General features: G+C 52.7%; 2 protein-coding genes across 3 annotated transcripts in view; both read right to left on the bottom strand.

Annotated features, from left to right (window-relative positions):
- Nucleotides 1–1,769: 1,769 nt before the first annotated feature.
- HOXD3 (homeobox D3) overlaps nucleotides 1,770–15,732 on the bottom strand; it is a 19,467-nt gene continuing 5,504 nt past the window's right edge. For both annotated transcript variants that reach the window (XM_053215309.1, XM_027055437.2), the window contains exons 2-3: nucleotides 5,236–5,859; nucleotides 1,770–3,363 (exon numbers count right to left, since the gene is read on the bottom strand). In XM_053215309.1, coding sequence (XP_053071284.1) covers nucleotides 2,606–3,363; nucleotides 5,236–5,776 — 1,299 coding nt within the window. In that variant the 5' untranslated portion in view covers nucleotides 5,777–5,859 and the 3' untranslated portion in view covers nucleotides 1,770–2,605. The remainder of the gene's footprint in view (nucleotides 3,364–5,235; nucleotides 5,860–15,732) is intronic.
- Nucleotides 5,736–15,732, bottom strand: part of HOXD4 (homeobox D4) — a 26,026-nt gene continuing 16,029 nt past the window's right edge. The window contains exon 4 of the transcript XR_008295453.1: nucleotides 5,736–5,859. The gene's annotated coding sequence lies outside the window, so the exon portion shown is untranslated. The remainder of the gene's footprint in view (nucleotides 5,860–15,732) is intronic.

Raw genomic sequence — 15,732 nt, 5'->3', positions numbered from 1 at the left:
CGGCGGAGTGTGCCCATCACATGACACGCCGAGGGCAGGAAAGAATCCAAGCCATTCTAGGAAGCCGCGAGGAAACCTGTCACCAAAGGTGAGAGAAAGTCAATTTGTCCCAAGCGAACTCCCCCACCCCGTTAGAGAGGGGTGCCTCCGGGTAACTGCCCGGAGAGGGAGCCCCCGACCCCGCACCTCTCTGGAGCATCAGAGTGAGAGGAAGCTGATGTCAGCCGGCCTAGACACCGTTTAAAGTCTAATCCATGAGACCTAAGCCGCAGATGACACTTGGGGCCTTGCAGACACCCGCAGACTCAGCAGATACTCCTGCGGTAACACACCGCGCTGGAAAACGCCTGGAGCCATAATGCATTATGTATTTTTATTATTATTTATGGTAGGAAGAGGAGATGAGGGAAAACCGGGCTGAATCTAAACAGCCTGATAATTCATCTATTTAATATTTAGCCAGTTAAGAAAGGTTGTTGTAATCCCTGCAAGGCAGCAAGCTCTTCTTTGACTTCCCTAATAGCTTAAAAAATAATTTCTTACAAGACAATTAGAAATTCTGCCTATGGATGCAAGTTTCATAGAAAACAATTTTAAACCTTGCAAATGGGTAAAATATCCCTCCAGTTGAAGTCATTTATTCTGTTGATACACTTGTACAACATGTATACTCTAAACCTGCTCAGATAAAGTAAAATTTTGCAAAAGGATAATCCCTACCACCCCCGATCTAACATGCTGCCATTTTAAAAACAAAGGAACAAGGGAACTAGATATTATTTGAGCTATCAGTATTTAGCGAAACACAAACATCCAAATAGAAACGATTGTTGTTCCACCAGAAGATTAGAAGTTAAATTATTTCCACACAATGGGAATTCCACCTCGTGTCACGGGGAGGGGGGGGGGATGTAGTAGGAGCTGTATTATTTGTCAAACCGAATAGAGATGCGTGGGCTGACTTTGCTGAAATACAAAAGACTTGAACCTTATCTGAAGGCGCTTTCCAAGTGTCTCCTCCTAGAGAAGAGGGTGGACATTGTCCACCCCTAGCCGAAGCCAGGCTAATATTTACAAAGTGGATATAAATCCTTGAAGACGTTTTTGCCCGTGTTGTACAAAGAAACCGGAATAAACAAGGTGTTTATACTTGTTGTGTTCCATTAATTAAACTTTTATTACTTTACATCGTGGGGAACGTTTGTTTACTTGAGAAATGAACCACCAACCATCATAAAGGAAAAAGTCCTGACAGCATTTCCTAGAGAAAAAGCTTAGGTGCGTGTCTCCAAATGATCATTTCTTTGTGTGCACCTTAGCTTTTTCAGAGCTCAGTTCTTCTTACAACTTCTCTTGTGTCTTTTCTTTGATTGTCAGTTTTCTTTCAAAGTTTATTTTTTATTAGCGCAGAAACGTGAGAGCTGGCCTCCCCAGTGTAAATGCAACCTTAAAAAGTTGATTTATGTCTAAAAAGAAGGTGGTGGAAATAGCATAGCAGGCACAGCACAAAGCCCTACCCAGATTATCCCCCCCCCCTCCCCGGGGCATTTCTGGGTTTGCATCCTCAGATTTCCACCCCCCACCAATGTCAATAGCTGCAATGTAATCAAGTATCCCCAGAACCAATTCGTATACCAGATTCCAAATAAATGAAAAATAGATATATCAAAGAGTCAGCCTATTCGGGGGCCTTCTGCTGGGATTGTGCAAAAGATAAAAGGCAGAGCGATCTACTTCCAAGTGTGCTTGATTAACACAGATACACTTCCGACTGAGAAATTTTTTTTATTCTAAATATTTGTTCAAATAGTACCAGACAATTTGAAATCAATAAACTGTGTCGAGTGGTGAGGGCTGCGGCTGTTGAGAAATGAGTAACGGGTGTCGTGCCACGCCACGGGGCCGCCTGACTCTATACCCATGAAGGACAATTTGCGGTCTTAATCCTTTACAACTACAAACACCAGCCACGGTTACAACTGTTCAAAACTACTCTCTCAACTAGTTCAGAGCAAGGGGACTAAAGAGGTGAGACGTGGCCCCCGCGGCCTGGGAGCGCGTTCCTAAGCTCGGCTGGAGAATTCTACAAATATACACATAAATACATTAAGACGAGGATAAATAATCAGGGAAACGAAATGACTCGCTTCAAATAATAAATACGGTCGTTGAGTCCGATGCAATCCTTACGGGACGGGAAGGAGCATATAAATTAAGGTCTCCGCAACTAAGCTAGACGCGGGCCAGGCCCGGGGCTGTCCGGGCTCTGGACCCTCTGCAGAGCGCGCCGCCGGTGGATCTCAGACTTACCTTCGGGACACCACTACCAGATTAGAGTCCCTCGGTCCGCAGTATATGGCACTGTCAGGGTTACAGAGGACAATCCTTGCGGCTGATTTATGGCAAGTCACCCAAAGGAGGGAGCTCCTGGAGGGGAGGCCCAGTCGCCTGCGCCTCGGCCGCTGTTGGCCCGAGACCCAGGAGGCGGCAACCGGGCCAGAGGGGGGGGGGGGGGTCACAGAGCTGCCCCGCGGGCCCCGCCCGCCACCCCCGCCACCAAAGCAAGAGAGGTAATTGCGCCGCGAGTTCGGGCCGGTGGCGGCCGCTACAGATGCGTCAGTTTGGGGGCCTCGGGCAGGCGTCCCTGAGACGAGTGGTGGGCCGAGAGATCTGTGTAGGTGGGATGAGGGTCGCACGGTCCATGGTGGTGGTTGCCGGGAATCTGCGCGGCGCAGCTGTAGTCCACGCTGGCCGAAGACGGATGCGAGAGGTGGCCCAGGTTGAAGACGGGCCCGGACGCGGGCGCCATGGAGTCGACGAAATTGCCCCCCACGTACACCGGGCTGCCCTGCAGGTTGGCGCTGGCGAAGCCGCCGCCGTTGCTGGCCATGGGGTGGGGCTCGAACTCGGGCGCCGCGTAGCGCTTTTGCTGTGGCAGGCAGCTGCTGAGCGGCGCCGTGTAGGCGGCCAGGCCGTACATGTTGGGCTGAGATTTGGCGAAGGCCGGCGGCGAGGGCGCGTCGTAGGCCAGGCCGGGCACGGGCGGCAGCTGGCCCGAGTAGGCCACGTGGCGGGCGGCGCTGCCCAGAGGCGGGCTGCGCTCCGGGGACTGACCGGCTGGCGAGTGCAGGATGCCCTTGGCCTTCTGGTCCTTCTTGTACTTCATGCGCCGGTTCTGGAACCAGATCTTGATCTGGCGCTCGGTGAGGTTCAGCAGGTTGGCCATCTCCACGCGCCGTGGCCGGCACAAGTAGCGGTTGAAGTGGAATTCCTTCTCCAACTCCACCAGCTGCGCACTCGTGTAGGCCGTGCGCACCCGCTTGGACGCTGGGCCCGGCGGGCTCTTATCCTCGCAGCTCTCTCCTGGGCAGGAAGGGAGACAGGGGACGCTGAGCGGGAGCGGGGGATAGGGAGGACATCCAGGGCCAAAGCGGGGTGCTTCCCTGGATCCCTCCTCTTCCTCCCCATCTCCTCCCATCTTAATGCTGGCTGGAATGAGGGAGGGGCGTCTGAGACGTAAGATTCCAATCGGGACTTCACAGGCCCCAGCCATACCTATGAGTTGCACCTGAATTCCAGCCCCCCCCCCCCGCCCCCGCCACACACACACACACACACACACACACACACACACACACATCTGCCTTCTGAGGTCCGATTCACTCTGCCACCCCCTCCCCTTCAGCCTAGTCCATCATCCTGTCCCTAAGGCTAAGGCTGTGGAGGAGTTTAATGAGAAACTAGTAGCAGCTGGTAGGGCCTACCCCCTCTTCCAACCCCCATTAAAGAAGGAACAGACTTCTCTGAATACTCTTCCCAGCCTCTGCCGGGCTGGGGGAGGAAGGCAGCCCCAGCTTGCCTTGCTTAGGGGCTGGCTCCTGGGCAAGGCACCCCAGGAAGCATGGAATGAGGGTAGAGATCATGGCACCTCACCCCAGCTCAGCTGCACCCAGACCCAGGGAAGTGATAAGCCATAAAAATACTTCTCCAGAGTTTCAGGGGCTCCAAGGCCAGCCTGGGTGCATTCTGAGTATTGCAGTGCTAGGAGCAGCAGTCTGAACTCTGGTTTCCAGTCCCCCTGCCACCTCTCCGCAGCTTGTCCACTCCCTCCTTGGTTACACAAATGGATTTCTCCTGGGAGGGAGGGGCCTGGACTTGCAGCTGGGAGGGAGGGGCAGGAGAAGGAGCTTACCGGCTGGAAGGCACTTTCCCCCAAGAGCAGCAGCCCCAGAGAGTTGCAGGCAAACCAGAGATTTGATAACAAGGTAGTTACACCCCATGCCTCAAACTGGCCCTGGACCTGGAAGCATATTCATCTATCTGAAGATAAACTGCATCAAACGACACGAGGCCAGAAAATTTTAGGGACCAGGCAGGCTAAACAGAGAGAGGCAGTAGGCCTCAGACCTCCTGGCCCTGCCCATCTTCTTCTGCCCACCCTGAATAGACCCACAGAAGATCTTCCCAACTCTGGGGTCTCCCTTTTCAGGGAGAGAAATCCAAGGCTGCTCCTGTTTTAGAGCATATCCCCTTCCCTTAAGATATGCCCCTCCCCATTATGGATTTGCTGGGATGGGGAGAACTGGGCTGGCGTGGACCAAGTAGAGTCTGGCTGTCTTGCAGGCTCCGGTTGGATTCGAGTGCCCCATTCTGTGGTTTTGTGATCTTGTGCAACTGTCTAACCCTTTATCTGTAAAATGGGGCTATACCTACCTCAAACGGTTCTTTGGAAAATTAGACAGTGCTTGTAAAGCGCTTACCATGGTTCTTAACATAGCCCTTCACAGACTTTAGTTCTAATTAATTTAAGGGAACGGGATTCGTGTGATGTAAGATACCTAAAAACCCAGGCTTGGGGAATCACAAGTTTCGAAGAGCTATTGGATGGTAGAAGGAGCCAAGTTATGACCAGCCACCCAGGAAAACAAATGTTAAGTCAATATATGGAAGAGCTATCTATTAATAACTATGGGACTTGTCCAGCAATGGCACCAACAGCCCGGAATGGAACACCCTGTCACTGTAAGGGCATGGGTCCAATCAGGGACACTAAAAAGAAAGGACATTTCTGCACGAGTAGGAATTTAGACATGTGGCCTCCAAAGTTGCGCTTCTAGCCCCCAGTCTCTTGATTCCTAGATGAGCCTGAGCTAGCCTCTGGGGCTCAGTGGGGGGGGGGGGGGAGGGGGGAGGGGGAGGAGACTTAGCCCAGGATGAGCCCCCTCAGAGAGCTACCTGCAGCGGCACAGCCGTTCTTCTGCTTGGAGTTCTGTCGGGACTCTTTCATCCAGGGGAAGATCTGCTTGCTGATGGTGGCTGAAGAGCCAGAAGCATTGGGCCCACCCTTGGCCTTCTTGGCAGGCGCTCCACCTCCGGGATTGGTGGGCGAGGATGGGGGCAGGGTTGGTGGCGGAGGAGGGGGTTGTGGTGGCTGCTGCTCTGAGTTCATGCCGGGAGGCTGGCTGCCACCCCCCCCACCCTGGCTGTTCCCAGTGCCAGGACGCATACAGCTGCCGTTAAGTTCAGCTCCTTTGTGGGCTGGGGCTCTCAGAGGTGCGGAACTCTGGATGGAACAGGCGGAGCCCGTGTAATCAGTGTCCAGGGAGTTGGCAGCGGCAGGGGGTGGGTAAGGCTGATGGGGAGTGCCGTAGCCATAAGTGTCAGTGGCTTTGCTGTAGCCGTAGCCTCCGAAGAGTCCTGGGTTTTCATAGTAAGCAGCCTTCTGCATCGTGCACTCAGGAAGTTCCAGGGTCTGTTGACCCTGCTCAAATAACATTGACCACCACTGTCTCCTTCACCACCACCTCCACTGTCTGCCGAATCCCGAGAGGGCTGGGGTAGCCGCAGGCACCAGGTGACCTGTGGAGAAGAAAAGCGAAAGGCCCCAGAGAGACTGTAACTGACAGGACAGTCGATGTATAAGGACTAGCTAGCCCAGGCTCTCTGCTGCCCACCCAGTTCAGAGTGCAAGGAGCTGAGATTTTATGAAGTTCAACTTATTTGAACCTTTGAAAAAGTCAGAAGGAATTTCTTATAAACATGAAAAGACCACTCCCACTCTTTAGCTCAACTCCATCCAAGAGAAGGGGCTTCCCCCACCCCCACCCAGATAATGTTTTCTTTCTTCAAGATTGTCAAATAGCTTTTGATATGGCATAGGAAAGCACTTATGGACTCATACATTTTAATGGCTGATTCTCCCACTGGACTTTGAGCTCCTTGTGTCTTATTCATCTATATATTCCTAACACCCAGCCCACTGCCCTACACGTAGTAAGTGTAATAAATGCTTATTGAATGAGTGAATAAATGGACCTATCAATCAATCTTTGGGTCATCCCACAGTTTTGATGAAAAAAGAAAGTTCAGAACAGCCAGAACTCTCAAAAGAAGGAGGAGGAGGAAGGAGAAGGAGAAGGAGGAGGAGAAGGAGGAGAAGGAGGAGAAGAAGAAAAGTATCTCCCCCACCTGGTTTCAAAATCACAGCATCTTTCATAGAGACCAGACAGTCCACTTTCTGGTGCTGGGATGAGAATCCACCCAGTTAACTCTGTGTGTCAGCACTGTGAAATCTACCAGGAGATAAAAACCAAGAACACTTAAAGACTCCCAAACTTATTTTGAGGTTAGAAAGATGTTTCTTCTCTTTCATCTACATTTTTCTAGACTCTTTACTTTGTCCTCCACTACTTTTAAGTGGATACCACTGGAAACTTGGGAAAGAGATTTAGAATTTGAAATGCATGGAGCATGGGTAAATGCAGAATGCTTCATGGTACAACTTTATCATTTTTATCCTGCATCTAATTGTGTGAACAGATATTATTATTGACCTCTGCTCTGGATCATACACTGCACCCCACCTCCACCCACTCTACAACCAATGAGAGAACCTCTCATGGCATGATGAATGGACCCAGAATTAGAAGAAGAAAAAAAAAAAAACTAAGAAAAATTCTTCCCTTTTGTGTCCTCTGATTCTTGATGGAAGTTTTCCTTGTCAACCACTCCACCCCCATCTCGTGAAAGGCTCCTAAGGAGTTAAAGTATAACTAATAGCATTCAACCACTTTTGTGTGCTTGATAAAGAAAACTCATAGGTCAGCTCCCTGGTCTTAATTCTTGATCTCCTCTTTCAGGCACCTTTCCTTCCTCAAAACTCCCTGGGCTTCCATCATGGTCATCATGATGGACCACATTGTCTAGACAACTTACGTGGCCTAAAGGATTTGACCACTGGTACCAAAACCACTCTGCCATTCACTCATTTCCCCTCCACTTTCACCAAACAGCCTAACCCAATTTTTAAAATCCTTTATATTAGCCTTTGTTTGGTAGTATTGTTGCCCATTTTGTTACAAAGAATAAGTGAATATGGCATTTATCTTGATAAGACACAGACCCTTTTCAATGGGATAATAGAATACTAGGATGTTATGTTTTAGGAATTGTTTCTATTATTGTTCTGAAATGTATGCGGTTAAGATATCTACCTAGCAAAGCTGATGTTAATCTTTCTTTCATTCAATTTCTATGTCATTCTGACTATTAAAGTTCCTGAATATCAAATGGAAAGTTACAGCCTCATCCTCTGTCTAACGTTTATATATGTTTGCCCCCAAGCCAAAGGACTGGTTTAGCTGTTTCTGGACTTTTCTGGGATCCTACTTCCAGTCTTAAACCTTGGGCCCTCTGGATATCAGAATGGCCACATTTGACACTCAACCCACCAGAAGTCACTGCTGCTTCTGTCATTTCATTTACAAGTGTGGAAGCAAAAATACTTTCCCTCTTGCCTCCCAGGTTGACCAAGGTTATCTTGATAGGTGGACCAGTCACATTAAAATAGCTTCTTTAGGAACTGACCATGTTTTTGAAACAGATGGCTTTACATATATATTTTTCCTATGGTATATTCTTAGGAAAAGCTGTGTACTGGGCCTTAAAAGTGTAAATATTTGGCAGCTTCATGAATAACCACAGCGTCTGTTCTGCCTCTGTTTTCATTGTCTTAAGGGATTTCAAGGCCCACTCAGTGATGATCCACCACTCCAATGTCTATTTGCCCCAGAAGCAAGGGTAGTAGCCCTCTCCTCACCAGGAAGGGCTTTGCAGACTCCCCCCACCTCCGCAGTATAATGCCCCCAAAAAGCCACCTCTCCTAAAACAGAACCTGAGAATATTGTTACAAAACTGGTTTTAAAAAAATAAAAAAGCTTATTTCTTTGTAGAAATCCCTACTCCTTGTGAACTCTGCTTGAACCTAAAAAGCAGGAATGGGTCATAAATCACTTGGACAATGGTCAACTGTTCAGTGGCTCATCTTTTCGATCCTCCCCCCCCCCCCCCCCTTTAAAGGCTTTCTTTCCTAGCCCTTTGGTATCTCTGCTCATTTTTGCTCGGGGACCCAAATGCCTTGGGGTGAAGACTAGCCCGTGTCGGGGGGAGGGGCAGTCTTCGAAGTCCTCAGCTGCCCTTTTCTCTCATTCCTCCTCCCCTCAACCCCCAGGGCACCGGCCAGGGCAGGCTCCCCAGAACCCCGCCGGCACCAAGCCTGGCCCCTTCTAGAGTAAGGGCACTACACAGGGTCTGACTCGACCTTTCTTGCGGTCCCGGGAAGTTGCCCAACTCAGCTTGGAGGCCCAACCGCAGGCTGGGAATGCAGGGCCAAAGGATTCCTAGCCACACGGAAGGAAGGCGGCCTCAGAGCGACCACCGCCCGCCGCCTGGGCCGCGCTGGACCGCCACACTCGCCGCGCCTCTGAACAGCCGAACCCTGATACTTGCTCACTGCACTTAATTCTGGGATCAATACCTAATATGATACCGAATAAATAAAAGGCGCTCACAGCGGCCAGGGGACGGGGTTATTAAGCAGCTGGAGCTCTCACGGTGCATATCAATGCACCTGTCATTGTGGTTTGTAACAAAATTTATGACTGCAAGCGCGGCGGCAGTAAACGCTTCAGTAAGGAATGAAAAGAAAAACACTTCCCAAGGCCCGGCACTTTTCAGAAGTGGAAAACAGGCTCCGCGTAGGAGGAAGAGCGGCAAAAGAATTCCCTACTCCGCACTTTTCCCGGCCCCGCGCCCCGCGAGCTGGGGGATTATATAAAGTGGCCGGTGCCGGTCTCTCCGAACAGCTCCGCTGCACGGCCAGACGTAGGACCGGACGCGCGCAGCTCCGCCGGGGCCGAAGACCCGCTGCCCGCCGCTGCCTGGGGAAGCCGGGAAGCTCGCTGGATGCTCAGAGGCCGGCCCGGCGCTCGCTCTCCCGCCGGGGCCGTGAAAGACCGAGGGGCTCGGGGAAGGAGGGGGCGGCAGTCGCTGGGCTGTGACTAGCGCGGCAGTCGCAGTAAATTATGGGCCGGTAGAGTCAGGGCAAGTTGAAAGAGAAGGGGGAGGCGATGATGTGCCGGTTGCTTCTGTTGCTCTCAAATGTTTCTAAGGTTGTAGTTGGCTCCTCTCCTTGTTTTTGTTTTTGTTTTTCCTAAACCAGGGCCTCGGAAACCCACACATCTCTTTCTGGCAGACAAGACTTGTGCTGGGCACCTCCGTTAATTCACTGGAACATAGCAACGATTCTTCACTCCCTGTTGGCTTTACTATTGGGGGATTCCGAAACCACTCCTTTTCGGGTTTGCTCAGTGGGGATATATTTGCTGCAGAGCTGGGCTCGCTCTCTGCCCGAGTTCTCTCGATCTCTCAGCCTGAGCCTCCTCTACCCTATGGGAAGCCCTGGACGCGCCTTCTAAATCATTCTTATTTAGCCCAGATAACTCAATACGTAATACACCCTCCATTTAAGGCACTGGGCTCACCCCCATTAAAGCGCCATAAATTTGAAGGCCGATGATCGGTTATCATGTAACGGGCAGCAGTTCACACGGAGGTGATCCACTTCAAAGCCGCCCTTTGTTTTATGTCTTGATGTATGAATCCTGAGATGGCTACCTTGAGTTGCAGGACAGATGGAAATGTAGTGGAAATTATTTTTTTAAATCACACTACTCACCACAGTGTGTGTGTGTGTGTGTGTGTGTGTGCCCGCGCGCAAGCTCTCGAATTTTGTCTGTAACTCTTTTTAGGTTCTTCAGGGTCCTTTTGATATTCTGTTGAGGCGGATCTGGAACAAAATGGAAAACTCTCAGTGGCAGCCGCTTCTAACGCACACATGTTGAGAGGCTTTCCCCTTTAGGGTGTCATAATCAATGTGACTATTGTATATGTTGCCCGAAGCCATTCCAGGCACCTTCTCCCTGGCAGAAAGGGAGACTTGATTGGCTTCTAGGGAATGAGTGGCCTTTAACACCAAAATCTTTGGCTGGATGGGGGAAGGAGGAGCTCAGACCAGAGGAAAGTGCCAGATCCTCAAGCAACGGGTGAGCCAAGTGGGTCAAAGGCACAAGGGGAATCTGTCCTCACCCCCTGCTTCAGCCAAGCTCTTAGTGCTCCAGGTGCCTTAGTCTCCCAGGCTGAGCCCAAACCTCCTAGGAGTAAAAGAGAAGGACTGTACAAAATTGGCGTGGGAGGGAGGCTACAGCATAGGGCACCTGAAAAAGATGGGCCTGGGTGGGTCCTAGTCAATGGCTGCCCTACTCAGCCCCAGTGGAAAGGGAGCTGGGCGCTATTTCCTGATTTGTACTTTGTATCTTGCATGGTTCCTCTGAATTTATTTTATTCCAGTCGGTACCCACCACAATCCTGGCCTGGGCTGCCCACTCCTGGGTCGGGATTAGGCTGCAAACAATCTAAGAAACACACATCCCTTCCACCCAACAGACCAAGCTGCCCACCACTACGGGCACTTAGCGGGTGCCCATGAAGGTCAGGTGAAAGGAGAGACACAATCCCCCCTCTTGCATCTGCCCTGTGCAATTTGTCGACTCAGTAGTTTGCAAACACTAAACCGGGCAGGAGAAAGCCCCACACAAAGCATTCCAGTCCCTTCTAAAGACCAGAGCGCACAGCCATAAGCCTTTGAAGTGACCTTTGGCTTAGACGGCAATAACTCACCCCTTAATGAACACCCAACGGAAGCGCCTCGGAGAGATCCCAGCCCAGTAGGGCTCCTAATCTCGAGCCCAGGCTTCAGCTTCCCAGCCGGTCTGGGCCCAGGGGGCCCAGGCCGCTAGGCCCGCCTTGAGGGCTGTGCAGTGGGTGTGCGATGTACGCAGGTACTCAGACCTGATCAGCGAGCTGGAAGCTACTTTATATGATACGTTCACGTGAACAGACATCAACTTTCGCCGCTTGACTATGTTTTATTATTTTTTTTTAAAAGGGGGTTCTTTAAAAGTAGGATCTTCCCCCTCAGAAGAGGGCTAAATTGAAAGACCACCAGGGCTGATCCCACGATGCCTGTAGCTAGATTTTGTTTTTCCAGCCGTGGATGATCAGGGTAAGTTTGCTCCTGGGCATTCTGGGATGCCCTGTGCACCCTGTGCTCTAGGCTCAGGAGGCTTGGGAAGGGAAAAGAAAAGAGGACCCCAAGGTGGCCAACATTAGGCCACCCAGAGTCCCCATTGCCTTCTCTCGAGCTCCCTGCTCAGCCCACCCACCCTCCAGCACAAGCCCAACTTCAGCCTCCTGCTTGACCAGAATCGCGGGCTTAACCCTGCTGGCTCTGGGCCACCAGCTCAAGTACCCTTTCCACAGCCAGAAACTGGGGTAGCGGGAGGGAGACCCATCTGGGAGCTGTCAACGGAGAGCTGGTCCGCGGCAGGCCGGGCCCTATACCCCAGCCCCCACCAGCATCCCCGGGAAAAGTCTTTAGGATAGGGAGCCTTGGTGCGGATTATTGAAATTTTCGGGGAAGTTATAAGTGAGTGCTCCACGGGGCCAAATGAAATGCTGCTCGCGGTAATTGGATTCAGCTGACTAAGTTGGCAGGCGCGCTGCTCCAAGGCAGCAGGCGAAGAAAAATGTCCAGTGACTTTAAGTTCTGATGGAGCCAAGAGCAGGCGATTGACAAAACAGCTTTACTGCTCTCCTTTGATGGCGATGTCCTCTTGGAAGTCGGTCCCTCTCCAGCTGGGGCCTGTCCCATCGTAGGTGAAGGGACTGCTCCTTGCTTTCTGGGACCCTTCCCCACAGAGGCCCAGTCTGGCCCGGCTGTGTGACGCTCCCATGAGCCTGGAGCCGCTCCCTCGGACTCATGGAGCTGCTTACTTGGGCTTTGGCCCCGGAAAAATCCAGGATGAATTGTCCTGTCCTCCTCCAGCCAGGAGCCACAGGATCCCGTAAACAAAAGGATGGATGGGAAGCAGGAGCCAAAATAATGATTTAGCTTTCATCCTGGGTTCTTTGGGGAGAAGAACCCAGGAGCCCTAAACCTTTTTTCTCTGCCACTCTGGAAGTCAAAACCCAGATTACTGAGGGAGCATGTACTGGAGGAGGCTCTCAAACTCTTCTGAGTAGTTTGGGGGTTCTCATGAATTTGGGGGAGAAGCTTGAGAAGCACTTTAACCTCTAAAGGAAAAAAATATTAAGCCAACAGCAAGAGATAAAGGCGTGCGTATATGGAGCTAGTTCCCAGAACAATGCAGGGAGCTGGCTGGTCACAGAGTTTATTTTAAATACATATAAATCAACCTGCCTATGCCCAGCCAGGCAGCCCAAGACACAGAATTAATATGACGCTCCATCTTACTTTGGCAGTGACAGTGTAAAAAAAGTTTCTTTTTATTCATTTCATTTCCCAGCCCATTTTCATAACTGCACATTTACCCCCAAAATAGTTCCTCCAGCCCCCAACCCCTTCACCGACCCTCTCCTGAAACTGCCACATCCCCCCCACCATGCCATCAGCCACCCCCCAAGCCTGGCAAGCTAGTGTGTCCTCCTAACCTTTGGGTAGGCGGGGAGCATCCCCACAAAGCGCACCTCCTTACGATTAATCACCGTCCTCAATGTATATGTAGAAGTGTATCTAGGTCTACGCGGACTGCCTCACCAATTGGCAATAATCAAGATCACAGATTACACAAAATAAATCATATTTAGTATCCCGCTCAGGGCAGCAAGCAGCCCGGTGCCCAAAGATTTCCATTTTGTCATGCAATTGCTTACCTGGATCCCAATTTATCATAAACCTGGTGTCCTCGGCCTCAGAGTGGGCGCCAGTGGGGGGCAGAGCTAGCCTTCCCCCTTTGTCTGCAGACAACACTGTCCCAACCCTGGTCTTGCGCGCTCGCAGACGCGGCCATATACCCGAGCACACGGAATTCCCGGTAGAACGGCACCAGGCTGAGGTTCAACTACCAATAAACGCAGGAGGAACGAGTTCGCAGTCCCCGAGCTGGCTTCGCCTGCGATGCGCGCCCGTCGGTCCACCCGCCCGCCTGTCCGCTCCCAGGCCCAGAGCGGCGGCCACCCGCGCCCCCACCCACTCCTGGGTTCCTGCCCAGCCCTCCCAGACCCCCCAGAGCTCGGGGTTTGTTTTGCTTTCGGAATGTGGCCCTTTCTGGATTTGGAGAGAGCCCCGGAAACCCCCTCATGGTCGGGAAATACAGACGCTGCCTTCAAATGCGAGCATATTTGTTCACGTGACCCCAAGGGAAGATTGTACTGATTGAGGCTGAAACTTTCACGCCATCCAGCCCCGGAGCGCAGCCAGGCCGGGGGGCTAGGAGGAGGGGCGGGAAGCGTGGGATCCGGGCCCCTTCCCCGGAGCAGGCATGAGTGGGTATGGAGCGAAAAGAAAGCCCTCATCTCGCAGCTCGAGGCCAACCCAGCCCCAGTCCGGCCACCGGCAGTGGCATGAGGGGCGCTGAGAGTCTCACCCCCCACGACCTCTGACCCTGGCCCAGCCTTCCACCGGACCAGCCCGCGGACTGGAAATTTTAGAGGCTGCCTTTCAGAGGCGTCTCCGGAGGTGACTATGGAGCTTCGGAGGCCCAGGGTTCCCTTAGCTCCCCAGTCGAGTCCGATACCTCTCATCCGCACGCACTCGGGCCAGGCTCCGCCTAGGCGGACGGGCTGCTCGCCCCCTCCCCGGTCGAGGCAATTAGTTGTGGCACAGCGCAGGCTCCAGCCCTAAGGTGGGTGACTCCAGCTCCCAGACCGGGGCCGGTCACCTCGGGGAAACCCCACCCCCACCCCCACCCCGCTGGGGCTCTGGCTCGTTCCGCAGACTCGGCAGAGGAGCCGCCACTCCCCAGAGCCAGAAAGGGCGCATAAGCAGCCGACCGGACCCGTAGCGGTCTCCCTGCTCTGCGTCTTGCGCGCTCCACTCGGGTTCCGCGCGGCGTGGAGCCAAGGCGCCGAGCTGCTGTTTGCCGAGAGCGCGCGCCTCCAAACCTGGGCAGGGCTCACGGAATCCGCAGGCCCCGCGACTGCCAGGCCGCGGCTTCCCGCTTCCTGCGGCGCCTCCAAGAAGGCGAGGTGGCTGAGAAATCAGCCCTAGCCGGGCTTATCTGGGAGTCCTGGGAGCTTCTATTTTAGAAATATTACATCGGGACCTGTTCCCAGCACTCTCCGAGTGGTCAGGCGGAATTTAAGGTAACAATTCTGCGTGTGAGAAAGTTAAGCTCCCAGCCAGGGTGAGCGACCGGCTTCCAGGTCCTGGCCTGCCGCGAGTCCCCAAGGTCGTCTCCCAGCCCGACCCGCTCCCCAGAATCCCGCACCATGCGGAAGTCTCCACCCCATCCCCGAAGTCTGGTTGTCATGGCCAGTTCTGCTTCCCAACGGCATCGGGCACGGAGCAGATGCCCTGTCGCCGCCGGCGAGGTCTCCGAGCGACGAAGGCGAATGTGAATGTGCTCAGCAGCCCCAGAAGGGCCCGGGAGAAGGGGGTAAAGTCCTCCTCATCCCCATTGCAGAGGCACAGGAAGTCCCGGAAGACAGGTCACAGGCTGCTCAGAGCCCTGTAGACCTGTGAGGGAGCTCCTCCTTTTGTTCACCTGGACGGGCCTGGCTGGAGGCCCACTCGGGACGCCTCTTGGAGCCGGACCCTGGGTGCCCCCAGTTCACCCCCACCGGAGTATCCCGCCCCCTAGCCTCCCGCCAGGGGCCGAGCAACGGGCCCGCAGCAAGTGTTAATCTCCTGCCAAAGAGGGGGGCCGCTTTGCGGGAATTTGTCTCCAGGAAAGGATCTAAGCCTTCTTCAATCGGAGCATATGTTCATAGAGCAATAAACCGGAAAGATTTACAGTCCTCGCCCGGCCCCCAACAGCCTCGCACCCTTTCAGGAATTACTTACGATGATTTATCACATCAACCCGGGCAATTGTCACACTGATAAAATAGCCCGGGCCGGTGCCCGCCAAGCCCAGGACTTGGGAGGCTGTTGGCTGCCGGGCTGCCAGCGGGGCTGGGGAGGCTTTTTGTGGGTTCCTTCTCTGGGCCTACCAGGGGATGGTGTGGTGGGTTGGGGTGGGTGGGGTTGGGGTGGGAGGGGAGCCAATTCTCATTGAGAAAAACGCAAGCAGCTCAAAGAAAGCGCCCGGAATCTGCGTCGGAGTCACTTGCAAAGCACATAAACATTTGTCATCTTTGAATAATTGAATTAATGTATTATTGTTTGAATGTATAATTCATAACGGAGGAAACTTTGTCTCTGTCCTGACGGGGAAATATACACACACCAAAAAAGAAATCAAAACATACACACAATCCCACAACAACTACCAACGCAGCCAGCCCCAGCTAGCGGAAATCATCCTCAAAGCCAACGACAGGGAAGGAGGCGAATAAAGAGGCTCTCCTCCCCGGCACCGGCCCTGAGTTTCA

This window comes from Acinonyx jubatus, chromosome C1 (assembly GCF_027475565.1).
Source record: "Acinonyx jubatus isolate Ajub_Pintada_27869175 chromosome C1, VMU_Ajub_asm_v1.0, whole genome shotgun sequence".
Taxonomy (NCBI): Eukaryota; Metazoa; Chordata; class Mammalia; order Carnivora; family Felidae; genus Acinonyx; species Acinonyx jubatus.
This window is presented reverse-complemented; position numbering and strand designations above follow the sequence as displayed.